This window comes from Brassica napus, assembly GCF_020379485.1.
Source record: "Brassica napus cultivar Da-Ae chromosome C7 unlocalized genomic scaffold, Da-Ae chrC07_Random_1, whole genome shotgun sequence".
Classification (NCBI taxonomy): Eukaryota; Viridiplantae; Streptophyta; class Magnoliopsida; order Brassicales; family Brassicaceae; genus Brassica; species Brassica napus.
The window spans coordinates 5,363-18,474 of NW_026014319.1; the positions used below are offsets into that span (position 1 = coordinate 5,363).

Genomic DNA, 13,112 nt, shown 5'->3' on the forward strand with positions numbered 1-13,112 from the left:
CTCCATCTACAGCTCCTACAAATCCACTAAAATATGGCCAATATCTTCTGTCCATTTGTAGCCTTTCAGGAATTCGAAGTAGTTCTCGTCTTGTTGGAGTCTTAACATAATTACAAGCAAGTAACTCTGTCGCCCTAAGAACTTCAAAAAAATTTCTATTCACTGTCTCTTGTGTCCGTCCAAACCGTAATCCAACATCTCTTTGAACTTCATTGTGCCCACAAATTCGCAAAAACATTGCCACACTCTCTTCAATGCTAACATTAAGAGTGGGATGTAAACCATATTTTGATTCCAATATGTCACATAAAGATCTGAAAACACCAAGAGACATTCGTAGTAACTGAAGACACGCAGCATCATCTTCTTGTAGTCGACGCCAAATATTTCTCCATCCTAAACCACCATCGGTTTGAGCTGCTCCTCTTTCAAAGAAACGATTGTAATAACTCAATGATGGTTGAATTATTAACTCTTCAAATTGCTCATTTTCTAAATTCCATAACTCAAGTCTTTCATCGTGATTTAGACTATGGGGATTTTGTGATCGCAACTGACATATACGAAAAGCCTGAAAATTTTAACCACAAAATAAAAAACTAAATCAATGAGAAATATCCTTATTCAAAAATACAATACATAACAGACATTACAAAAGAAAATATGAAACAAAACATAACGACAATAAACAAAGCACGAATCTTATTAAGCTAGTTATCCGATGTGGAATCACTTTCTTGTGTTTCATTTAGATTTAGTCCACGTTCAGTTCCCCAGATATTGAATAATCATCCTCGTCGTCGTGGACGTGATGCTTTACTTGTAGAAGCATAATTCGTGAATTCCGGTGAAACACCTCTGATAACATTCTCGGAAACAGGAACTTCTTTTTCATGTGTTGTAGTTTGTACTTCTGTTTCTAGGGAAAATCCATGTTGAACATTTCTCAGAGGAATATATTGTGGAGCATCTTGTGATGATCCCCATCGATGAGTGGTCGGTGATGATCCCCATTGCGGAACAGTAGATGTAGGACCCCATTGTTGAGTACTTGTTGATGAACCCCATTGTTGAAAATTTTGAGGTGCACCCCATTGTGGAACAGGATGTGTACCCCACTGCGGAGCATTTGGCGGTGTACCCCATTGTGGAGCATTTGGCGGTGTACCCCACTGCGGAGCATTTGAAGGTGAACTCCATTGCGGCGCATTTGGCGGTGTTCCCCATTGTGGGGCACTTGGTGGTGTTCCCCATTGTTGGAAACCAGAATTACATTGCCCACAAGTTGGACTGCCAAACTTTTGTCCAGATTCTAACCGCTTTCCCACGAATTCGTTGTCCGGTGTATATCCAGTAAGAGCTTGTAAAAACTTCAACTTATCTTCTGTGGTTCTTTCGGCTCTGTCAACAAAGTACTTGCGCCAAAATCTTTCTTCTTTAAATGCATGAATGCATGCCCAATAGAAATTGGTGTCATTTGGAAGCTCCATTGATTCGAATATCTTCACCGCAGTATCGAATCCATTGTAATCATCTTCGTCAAAAGAATTTGGACGTAGTTGTTGCAAACTTTGGCGCTGAAACTCTCTAAAACCCGTCATCGTATCTGTCAGAGTTGTCTCGAATGATTGTTTTCTACGACTTCCTTGGGATCCACTCCTGGCAGCGATCCGGGAGGTTCCTGCACCTCTTTGCGAACTACTTCCTTGTCTTAGTCCACTTCGTTGTTGAACTCTAGAAGTAGGAATCTGAAAATGATCAGCAGTTGGTGAAGAATTCTGACGCAAATTCTCACGGGTGAACTGATTTGAATGACGCATTTCATCATCAATATTTACGCGATAGACTTCTTCATTTTCTTGTGTCTCCTGGACCTGAGTGTCTTGCATATCACCGCCATATGTTTCAGTTTCATCATTATTTTGACCATCATTCAGCAACTCTTCTCTTCTTTGGTGCAAAGAGTATTGAGACTGTGATTGGACGTCGTATAATACAAAACATCGTTGCATCACATCCCAAAGCTCCGGTGGTTTTCGTTTAAATGATTTTACAATCCTATCTACCTGTTAATAAGATTATGTAGTTTTTAGCTTACAAATATTATAGATATGTTATTTTTTAAATATATTTTGGTTGTAAGGGATATTTTTTGTACTTACTTCACGATCTTTCCACCATGAATCAGACGCAGATATCACAGATGTCGTAGGATCAACCGAAATACCCGTAGAATTTTTCATTAGATGCTTGTACTTTTTGTATTTTCTTTTCAGCTGATCAAGTTTTTCTTTGAAGAACCGGTAGTTTACGCTGATATTGTATATTTGGTTGAACTTATGAACGACAAACTCTTTACCAGCGGGTGTAGGATCTTTGAAACGATAATCGCTCATGGAAATCGCTCGATCGTACAATTCAATAAATACTCGTTCTCGGTTAGGATTCCATTTAAAATTGTCTTCCCTCTATAAATTTACACAATTTTGAATCATTTTATTTTAGTATTTATTAACTATTCTAAAACATTAAAAAAATATATTATATACTTACCCGTGCTGACGTTTCAGTAGGTAGATTTATATCTTCTTCATCAGAAAATGTTGTACTTTGTCGGCGATTTGACGTCATATCTACAATTTTAAAATTGTATAAATAATATTAGATCGAGCTAATTTGGAACTATCTTTATAAGCAAAACATGAATGTGGATTTTGGTAGATATCAAAGAGCGTCGAAATCAAGAATAGCCCATGATTTCCTAAAATGATTTTCTTATTCTTATATTAAAACGCATATGATTCGATACAACATTTTAAGGGTAATTTCTTGGGCTAGTAAATGATTGTATTTTAAAACATTTTAATCATAGGAATGGAAAAAGTGCTCAATTAGTTTGTTGAATATTTTAAATTAATACTAGAGTTTGCCAACTACATAGCATAAATTAAAGGGGATCTCCAAGTTGATATTTAAATTTAACCATAAAATCTATATTAACAAAAATGGAGATGTTTATATTGATTTTATAATACAAAATATTTTTTTTGTACAAAATCATATTAATTTATGACTGATAAATTTAGAAATAATATCTTAATAATAAATGTATTACTTTCTAAAAAAATAATTATAGTGTCATCTATATTTATTTATTTTTTATTTTCTGTTTTACATTTTATGTGAATTAAAATGTAACACATACCTTTTCCAATTGATACAAGTATAGTATTATACTAATAAGCATTGCATGTATATGTTATACATTATATAAATCTTTTTCACAAGCAAGTAACTGCATGTACGTGAGTTGTGTAAGTATGAGTTTTCCACCCAATTAATTTTTCTTATGCTCGATGCTTGTCTCTTTTAATTTTTAAATGATTATTACAAAAAAATATTTTGACAATTCTTATAGTCTACTGTTTCTTTAAAATAAATATGGTCATATATATATATATATATATATATATATACGTATGTATAATTCTTATAGTCTACTGCTTTAAAAAATATTTATATTATTATTGACATAATTTTTATTTTTTTATAACAATGAATATTTTTAAAATACTGTATCAACAGTGTGGCATAATATTAAAGGTGGACATGTTTGTAGTATTTAAAAAAAATTATGAAAAATAAATAGTATGTGATTTCAGTTGATGTAAAACAAGATATGATAAATCTAAAACTTTTATTTTTTTTAAAAATAATTTTTCAGTTTAAAATAATGATATCATTGATATTTTTATGTTAATTTACCTAAAAAATTTAAAACCACACATTTTTAAAAAAAAAATTAACCATATTTTTAATTTTGGTAGTTTGTTGAATTTATAAGATTTAAATTTACAAATTTGTTTTAATTTTTATAGACTACAATAAATTGTCTTTAAATAATTAATTAAAGTAAATTTACCTTTTGGTTCAGAAATGCAAGCCCTCTGGTACGTCTAGTAATAGTTTTATCGCCGAACTCAATTATAATAGTGAACACTGAAGAATAATTGATTCAACACAAAAAAAATTAATCAACAAATCTAAGAAAGTAATAAAGAGTAGAAAATAGGTAAAACCTAATGCTTGTCTCTTTTAATGTCTTTTGACTCTTGCTCTATGCCATATTTCTCAGCCTTGATTTCCTATTAATCAATAGAAAGAAAATTTCTAAATTAGCTATAATGAAGTGATATAAAATAAAGGAAAAAAGTAATGTTGATTTCATAAAAAGGAGAGAAGCATACGTTGATGTCTATTCTCATTCTCAAGAATGAATGAGTGCAATGGTGTGTGTTGATATCTGTCATTTATAGTAGATATAAACAAATATTTTAAATTTAATTTAAATTAGAAATATACATATTGGTTAGTTAAAAGAAGCATTGCATGTACAGCTCCTATTTCTATGCGGGAAGAAGAACATGCAGGACGCCTGACTTTTATCACAAGAAGACAAAAAAATTAGTATCCAATGCAGTCCTCCTGCTTTTTAGGTTTATCATACAGAAAAGTGTGAATGGTTAAAATATATGAAAATAAAAACAGGACAGGAGATCTGTGTTTATCATGTGCTCCCATTCAAACACATAGTTACAAGGGACCCTGGTTTTAATGAGAACTGGATTTCGCGGAAGGATGTATTTTAAAAAAAAATACGATATTATTTGTTTTTTTATGTCCTATTAGGGTTGGACAAATTCGAATTCGAAGAGGCGAACCGATCCCAATCCGAATAAATAGTACCAAATCCGAACCGAAATTGATTAAATATCTGAATTATTCAAAATTTTGGTATTGGAAGAACTGAAACATAATCCGATCTGAACCGAAGTATCCAAACTAGATTTATATACTTATATATATTAATTATTTTTAGATTTAATATACATAAAAACATCCAGAATATATATGATACTTTTAAATTCGTCTAAATACGTGAAAATATATACAAATAATCAAACGTAAATATCTAAAATAGTTAAAATATACTCAAAACTACAAAATTCTTAAATAATTATTAATTCTCTATCCAAATATTTAAATCAAACCAATTTATATGTTAAGTTAGGTACTCTGACATATGTTATTCAAATTTATATGTAATATATTGTATTGTTTATATATTTTTTAAAAATTAAAGCATATAATAAATTTAATTTTTTTAAAAAATAATTTAAATTGGTTATCCAAATCCGAACCGAATCCTCAAGGATCTGAACCGAACACGAAATCCCAAACAGACCCGAAAACTAACCCGATCGCCCACCCATAATCACTATTATATATCATATATGTGTCATCATATGTTACAAAAATATGTGTTATCATATAATTAATCGTATTTTATATGTACCATCAAATAAGTAATCTTATAATAATAATATTTTATACGTACAATCATATAAATAATCACATATATTATATTTCTAAATTTATGTGTGAAATATAAAAACCATAATTTAAGTTGGTGTTTGAAATTGGGCTTTGTATTGTATTTTTCTTATATATGTTGAAAACATTTTTATAATGGTTATTGGAAAATGTGTTAGTAAAAATTAATTTTTGAATATATGTATATTTTTGAATGAATTTTTGATTTAAATCAATTTTAAATTATTATTTTGATTTGAATATGTATATCAAGTAACATAAGCACATTACTTTTTAATATAATGTAATGGATTTCCAAAAATTTTAAGCATAAGTCCATTATTTTTTTCCTAACTTACTGATATCTATGTTTCCAAACAGCATTATATTTATTTTTTACTACTATCAATATTGTCAAACAAAAGTTTAAAGAACTTCTACTTTAATAAGATAGATTGATATAGCTAACATCCGATTTTTATAGGGTTTTCGTTGTCTATATTTTTCTTGTCATCTATTATTTTATTAAAAAGTTGAGGTCCAACCGGACCAAGCCCGACAACATACAACTAAGCCCAAAAAAAGGCCCAAACATCACAAAATATAAAAGCCCATAAGGCTAAACCCAACACCTAACCAACCAATTCGGGCACGTCACACGCACACGTGTTTAATCCTCAACAGCGAGGAAAACACATGTCATCATATCCCTATCCCTTCTCCACTGCCGAAACCAAACGGTGTTTCACCGGAATCCCACCAGGTTCAACGACATCTTCGGAGAGCTTTCGAACGATCAATATCGATATCTCATCAGAGCCATCAAGCCGCCAAACATCGGATTAAAGAAATCTAGAACCACCATCTCGTTTGTCTTCCATGTCTTAGCTTCAATCTCGGAGAGCATCAATCGATCTACTCGAGATCTCATCCTAGAAAGCCAAGCCGACAAGACAACAACACGTAACCAATAACCCCACCTTGGATAGAAAGGTCAAAAAAACAAAAGCCGGCGACGTAAGGCTATGAAAGCCTCCACCCCCCAGAGTCATAAGTCGGCGATAAGAACTGACGAAGCTTTTTCATCCCGGAGTCAAAAAGAAGATATACAAAGCGAACAAGAAAAGAAAAAATACACAAACTGGACCGATGGTGGCTGTGGGAGCCCACTCCGTCGGCGAGAGACACTGTTTGCGGTGGTGAAAACCTAGAGAGAAGGCAGAGCGTTTTTAGAGAGAAGTTTTTTTATTCGAACGTTACCTAACCGTTTTTTCGTTGTCTATATATTCTTCACATGGTATGAACCGAATTTGAAATATTTACCACACCGACACGACTATAATGCTATGTACCGCAATGTGGTTAAAGCATTTGAACTCGAACGTATTTGTTTTTTCACTATTTTATAATTCCGATAGAGAAATATTCTTCTTCTTTTAATTACTACTACTATCTTATAGGGATGAGAAGGAATCGCACGTAAGCCGTAAAGGTATTTCTATTTTCAAAGCCTTCGCCTTCACGAAGTTCGAGTATCACGTAAAGTGGTATATCTGGAAATATAAAACACAGTGCCAAACTGCAAACGAGATGATTCAAGATTTACAAATCTATTTAAGATAGATATGAGGTAATGAGATGTTATGATATAGTGGTATTATAGATAAATGAAAATCTATCCAATACTCCATTTAACATAGTGGCTAATCTCGAAAGAGAAACTTGTGCCACGGTCATTTTTGTCTATCTGAACGCTTTTCAGCAGACCATATAACATAGCGACTAATCCCATTCAGGCTGAATGACTCCATGGCTACCGAGAGGTAATTTCATGATCGTTCTGGAACAAAAACTAAACGCATTTTAGGTTCAACTCTTGATACTCGTACTCCCTTACAAACAAACAAAAAAAAACTAGTTGCGTGGTATTAGTGCTTACTCTTTTCTTGTCTTTTCTATAATGGAGCTGTCATTGAGTTTATGTAAACGGATCTGTCACATTAAATTGAACATGTCGTCTTTTGGTAGTTTTGTAATGAGATTGGTCCCACGAGGTATAGTCCTATTTTCCTTTCTTTTCTCAAGGTAATCTTGTCGTGTGATTGTTATGCATTGGGCAACAAAAAATATATACTACTAGTATGCATCACTAAATCAATTAATTACTTTCACTTTATTTAAATTATAGTGTTTCCGGCCGGCGGAGTTGGTTTCCATAGCCACCGTCGGTCCGGTTTCTTTGTTTTTTCTTTGTGTTTTGATATCTCTTGGGTAGGAAAAGGATTCCGGAGGTGGAGGCTTTCTATGCTCTGTGCTGCCGGCTTATGATTCCGGGAGGCGATGGCTTATTCAGCTTCGCTATCGCCGGCTTTGATCTTGGGGTTTTTTGGTTCCTTGTCAATCTATGAATCTGTGTCTCAATCGTTACTCGGCCTCTCGATCTGAAATTGTGCTGCATGATGGTATGTCAGCGATGGAGGATTGATTGTAGGCGTTTTAATCTATGGCGATTTCGTAGATCGGGTGGTGTTTTTCCGGTGGCTCTGGATGAGGTCTTGGGATAGTCTCGATGACACTCTCCATTGGAAAGAGTCAAGGCGGAAAGTTGGGTGAGGTGGCCTCAGACTCCGGTTTGTTCCGGCGAAACTGCTGTTTGTTTCGTCTTTTCCGGCGATGTCTAGGCGTTTGGGTCGCGTTGCAGTGATCAGGTGACACGTAGGCGTCCATTCACTATTGTGGGAAGCGTGGAGAAAGGTGAAGTGGTCGGTTTAGTTGCGATCGGTGGAGCGGTCGGTTTTCGTGGGTTGGATCTAAAACCCACTTTCTTTGTTTTGGCCTTTTGTGTTTGAGCCTTTTTGGCTTATGTATGTGAAGTTTACTGGGTTTAGTCCATTAATAAAATCTAATAGATGGAAAAAATATATATATATATATATAATTGTTGATGTGAAAAATTGTTTGCTTGCTTCGCATAAGAATCAATATTTTATGTTAACCAGGTTTAAGCTGCTGGCTAATAACTAAAACATGGATACATATTGAGTAGCCCAAATTATAATTTGTCCCATTTACAGGATAGCTTATCATATGATGAATTTTTTTGTGTGTTATATTTGACATTATCACAATCAATATGCCCATAATTTTTTTGTCTTAATTTTCACATGATAATTATCTCAAAGTTTGAGGTGGTTACAATCCAAATATATATATATTATATACATATATATCATATAAACTAGTGAATTTGCATCATATACACAAACTTAAACGACTATTTAGCTATATATATCTAAAGTGTAATTGTTAACATTTACGTATTAATTTTGGACTCTTCTACTCCTATTCCTAGTTAGCTAATTAAATCATCTAAGACAACGCTCCAGAATCAGCAACAAAAGGATTGAGAGGTAATTTCGTCTTACTCTTTTACACTGTGCGGCCCAAACTTATCTCATCGTAGATACTTTGCTAATTTTATCTTTTTTTGGGTTTCAATCCAATTTACTCTATAAAATATGTTAAAGTAAACTGGTAGAGAGGGATCTTAAGTCATCCAACCAATTAATTACTGACTATTTTTTTCTACAATCCATAACCATATTTTCTTATAAAATTTATAAAGTAAAAATAATTCCAGAATTATTTTATGTTTAAATTTCGGCCATAAGAATGTTTGATGCTCCCATAGTGATCACTAAACCTTAAATTGAAGAAGCAGAGGAGTTAAAACAAATGTGGATATTTAACTATGAAGTAATACATATAAATAGTATTAAAACACTTACAGTAACGATTTAATTAGATGTATCAACCTCTTTCTAATGATAGCTAGGTACAATGATGATTGCAAAGCCATTCAAATCTTTAGATCCAAGAGAAAAGCAATAACTTCAGCTAAAGCGTTTTACCAAAAAAAAAAAACTTCAGCTAAAGCGTGAGAAATGACGACAATATTCAGATGTATCTATTTCAAATTACTGAATTATGAACGATTTTTGACGATTGAATAGTAAAGGAGCAAAGACATGGAGATTATAAACATGTAAGTTAATTCTATCGCTCTTTCTTTACTGCAACTCCTTTGGTTAAGTACTGTACGAACCCTCTCAAAGTCGTACCATTTTCATTTTGGCCACTATTTATGTACGTGCCATTAAAGCATGATTATTGCGGGAGATTAGTGGGTTTCTTAACAAATTTTATAGTCTGAGCTCCACAAAAACTTCTAAAATCGGTTTCAGAAATCGTGAAATAAGGATAGACCAAAGTTTTTTGCACTGTTTGCGGGTTCCACTGACACGTGGCGATCCACGATGCGTTTTTTAATTTTTTAATTTTTTTTAATCGGACAAAAAAAAATTGACCCTGAGAAACCGTGCATTACGGTTATAACGATAATCATGTTCTTAATTCCTATCCATATTTATATAATACAGAAAATATTACTATAATAGAAGGAGAAACTTTGAAATAAATTATTGGAGTAACGTTTCTTGGACGCAATCATCGTAATTCGTGAATTTACAGATCGTATTCATCGTTCTTTTTTGGTTACTATAGTATATATATTTTCTCTTCTGTCAACAATTTGGTTTATATAATGTATATACTTAAATATATAATTTAAAACCCATTTGAGTGGGTTTTTTTCGTTGTCTATACATGCAGTGCACATGATATGAATCATATGATCCGAATTTGAAATATTTATTACACGACAACTATAATGACTAATTAACTGAAAATGTCGTTGATGCATTCGAATTCAGACACTTTCTTTTTTGATGATATATTTTATTTTCGATAGCGAAGTATGATTCTTCTTGTTTTATATGGTTCGTGGGGTTGGAAATATAAAAGATACCGCCAACTTGCAATAGTATATATATAGACAACTTTTATAATTTTTCAATTTGTGTCGCATTCTGCAAATCTATCAAAATGAAATTAGATAACTCAAACTCATGTAATTGACTTTGATTGTTTTTTTTGTCAACCATTTACTTTGATAATATTCCTTTCTTTCTATTCATTTGCGTGGGGATATTTTCCTATAAACTGATTACAAAAAAAATATATATATTTCAATCTTGCTTACAAAAATAAGATAATTTATTTGACTAAATGAAAATTTTCCTATAAACTGATTACAAGAAAAAAATATTCAAATCTTACTTACAGAAAAATATTCCAATCTTACTTACAAAAATAAAATAATTATTTGGCAACTTTTTGTAAATAAAATATAGTTAACAAAAGAATCTAACATACAAAAATAAAATAATTGTTTGGCTAAACGAAAATTATATTTTTCGATCTTAATCCTTAACTAAAAGTTATAAGAAAAAAAAACAAAATATGAATTTAATTGCACAAAAAAAGAAGAAAAAATGGTCAAGCAGACATGTTAACATGTACACTAGCGTTCATGACCGAATCACAAACCGGACAAGTTTGTAACAAAGCCGAACCACAAACGGTACACAAACACAAATGACGACAAGGTAACACCAACACACTCGCTTCTCTCTCACCACACCGCTTGCAACCACCACCAACCGCAGTAATAGCTCCACCACCTTCGACGCAACTTCCGCTGCTCGACTCCGCATCGTCTTCTGCAACGGTTGGTGCGATTGGTAACGTTTGGATTTGAGCCAGAACTTGGTCTAGGTTTGTTCGAAGGTTGTTAGCGTGTGCTTCGTTGGTTTGAGCCATCTCACGCCATATTTGGTTTTCAACGTAAAGACTCTTGACTCGCTCTTGTAATATCCAATTAAGATTTCTCATACGTACGATCTCGTCGTCTTTCTCTTTTAACTTCTTGGCTATCGCGTTTTGAACCGCAGACGCTAACATCCGCGTTTGCGTTCGCTGACGAGCTTCAACCTCTATTCTAAGCTTCTCCGTTTGTTGAGCTACGAACTGATCAATCTCCGACTGTTGTTGGTTTTGGATCTGAGACACGAGTTCAGCGTTTATCAACGATGAGGTTAAGCCAAAGGCACCGGACCTCCGTTTAACCGGAGACGCGAAATGAGCGTCTGAGTCAAGGTGACATCCTCTCGGACGTTTTGCGGACGGAGGAAGAACAGAGGATGAGTTGAAGTTGTAAGTGGGACCATTTTCTGATTTGTTGAAGCAAGCTTTAGCTAAAGGATCTACGGCGAGAGATTCACCGGTTACAAACGGAACTTCGCCGGCGGGGAGATGAAACTCGCCGTGGTTCATGTCTTGTTTGAGTTTAACACAATCTCTGCAAATAACACACAAAAATGATTATGGGAAACCCATTTGAAAAGGACCGAGAGAGCTTTAAAAAGAAGGACATCAAGAAGAGACCATTTCTTGTCAAGAAAACAAAATAAAAACCAGTTTGTTAGAGTTTTGTTACCTGTCTGATAACAACTGAGGAGAGAAAATGTTCATGTGATGAGCTTCAACAGCCATTGATACTTCGTATAAAAAGCTCCGAGAGACTATATATATATATGATTAAAGAGAGAGGGAGGAGAGTTGTGGCGACTGGTGAAGAAATCCATGGGGGTTGGCTTTTATTTAAGGTGAGAGAAAAAGTCAAATTATTTAATTTTCTATAAATAATTGTTTTCTATTTTTTTCTAGTATGACTAGTTATTTAGACATATATATTTAGTTTCTTTAGAAAGAATTGTCAATTCTGTGAAAGAAAACAATTTTATGGTTATAATTACCATATTTGCTTCGTCGTCCTTATATGAATTACCATATTTGTTTGGTATGTTTTGGGTATTATTAGATTTAGTTTTAATAAAATAGAAATTCTGGAAACAAAAGATTATGAGCTTAATCCGAATATTTACTTGCATATCTATTTATATATAGAGACAAAATATATGTGTATATGTGTTTCTGGAAATTCGCAATATTGGGTTGTAAAAAGAAACAAATCTGTAATATTTTATAGTATTTCTTTTTGTTCTTGATGCACTCATGCATGTTTCCTTGGCACACAAACGTATGGAACAGTATACCTTGACTAGTCAAAGCATCTTTATAATATCAGTATCTTATTCTGTGTTACTTCTAAACTTAAAATTAGATATATAAGAATGTAATACTATATAAAACTGTTTTCCAATCAAACATGTTAGTTCATTGTACTCTGTCTACATTAATTATAATTTAATCTCCTTTTAGTCAACTAATATATATCTTATAGATTCTTTTCCTTTTTTGGTGATAAATAAAATTAACATTCAATGATATTTAATACTAGAAAGTGTACGGAAAATGATAATAAATATTCACATTCTCGATTTTCAGTTTTACTGATTTAAAATTTTAAACCATCTCAAAAGCTCTCGTCATGCAGTTGTAGTTACGAAACTCCATGGCATATCTGAGACCCGTGAACCTATACGTTTTTTATATTCTGAATTTCTGATAGCTGTTACTTTTTTTCTTTTGCGGTGGTTTATATTTTATTTTAATAGTTGGCTATTTAAAATCCTAAACGAAAAAGCATTTCAAAATATTTTTGTCTTTTTAAATAAAAAAAATGTTTTTGTTAGATATAACGATTTGTAATACTACATGTTGGGCATCATATGTATTCTTATAGAAATAATGATTAAATGCAACTATAAAAAACTAAAAAGAGAAGATCGAATGCAACTGAATCTTATTCAGCATAACACAATTATTTTTGTCATGTCAGATACTCATTTTCTGAACAGATACCTATATGTCAAATC

At 32.7% G+C, this 13,112-nt stretch overlaps 2 protein-coding genes across 2 annotated transcripts; both read right to left on the minus strand.

Moving 5' to 3' along the window:
• Positions 1-592: 592 nt before the first annotated feature.
• On the minus strand, positions 593-4,300 carry LOC125594965. Its single transcript, XM_048770947.1, has 6 exons — positions 4,248-4,300; positions 4,080-4,145; positions 3,923-3,999; positions 2,554-2,633; positions 2,163-2,468; positions 593-2,066 (listed from the first exon to the last, which is right to left on the minus strand). The coding sequence occupies exons 4-6, from the start codon at positions 2,629-2,631 to the stop codon at positions 789-791; spliced, it is 1,662 nt and encodes a 553-aa protein (XP_048626904.1). The 5' UTR covers positions 2,632-2,633; positions 3,923-3,999; positions 4,080-4,145; positions 4,248-4,300; the 3' UTR covers positions 593-788.
• Positions 4,301-10,715: 6,415 nt separating this feature from the next.
• On the minus strand, positions 10,716-11,918 carry LOC106421040 (E3 ubiquitin-protein ligase BOI). Its single transcript, XM_013861896.3, has 2 exons — positions 11,771-11,918; positions 10,716-11,632 (listed from the first exon to the last, which is right to left on the minus strand). The coding sequence occupies exons 1-2, from the start codon at positions 11,824-11,826 to the stop codon at positions 10,771-10,773; spliced, it is 918 nt and encodes a 305-aa protein (XP_013717350.1). The 5' UTR covers positions 11,827-11,918; the 3' UTR covers positions 10,716-10,770.
• Positions 11,919-13,112: the final 1,194 nt, after the last annotated feature.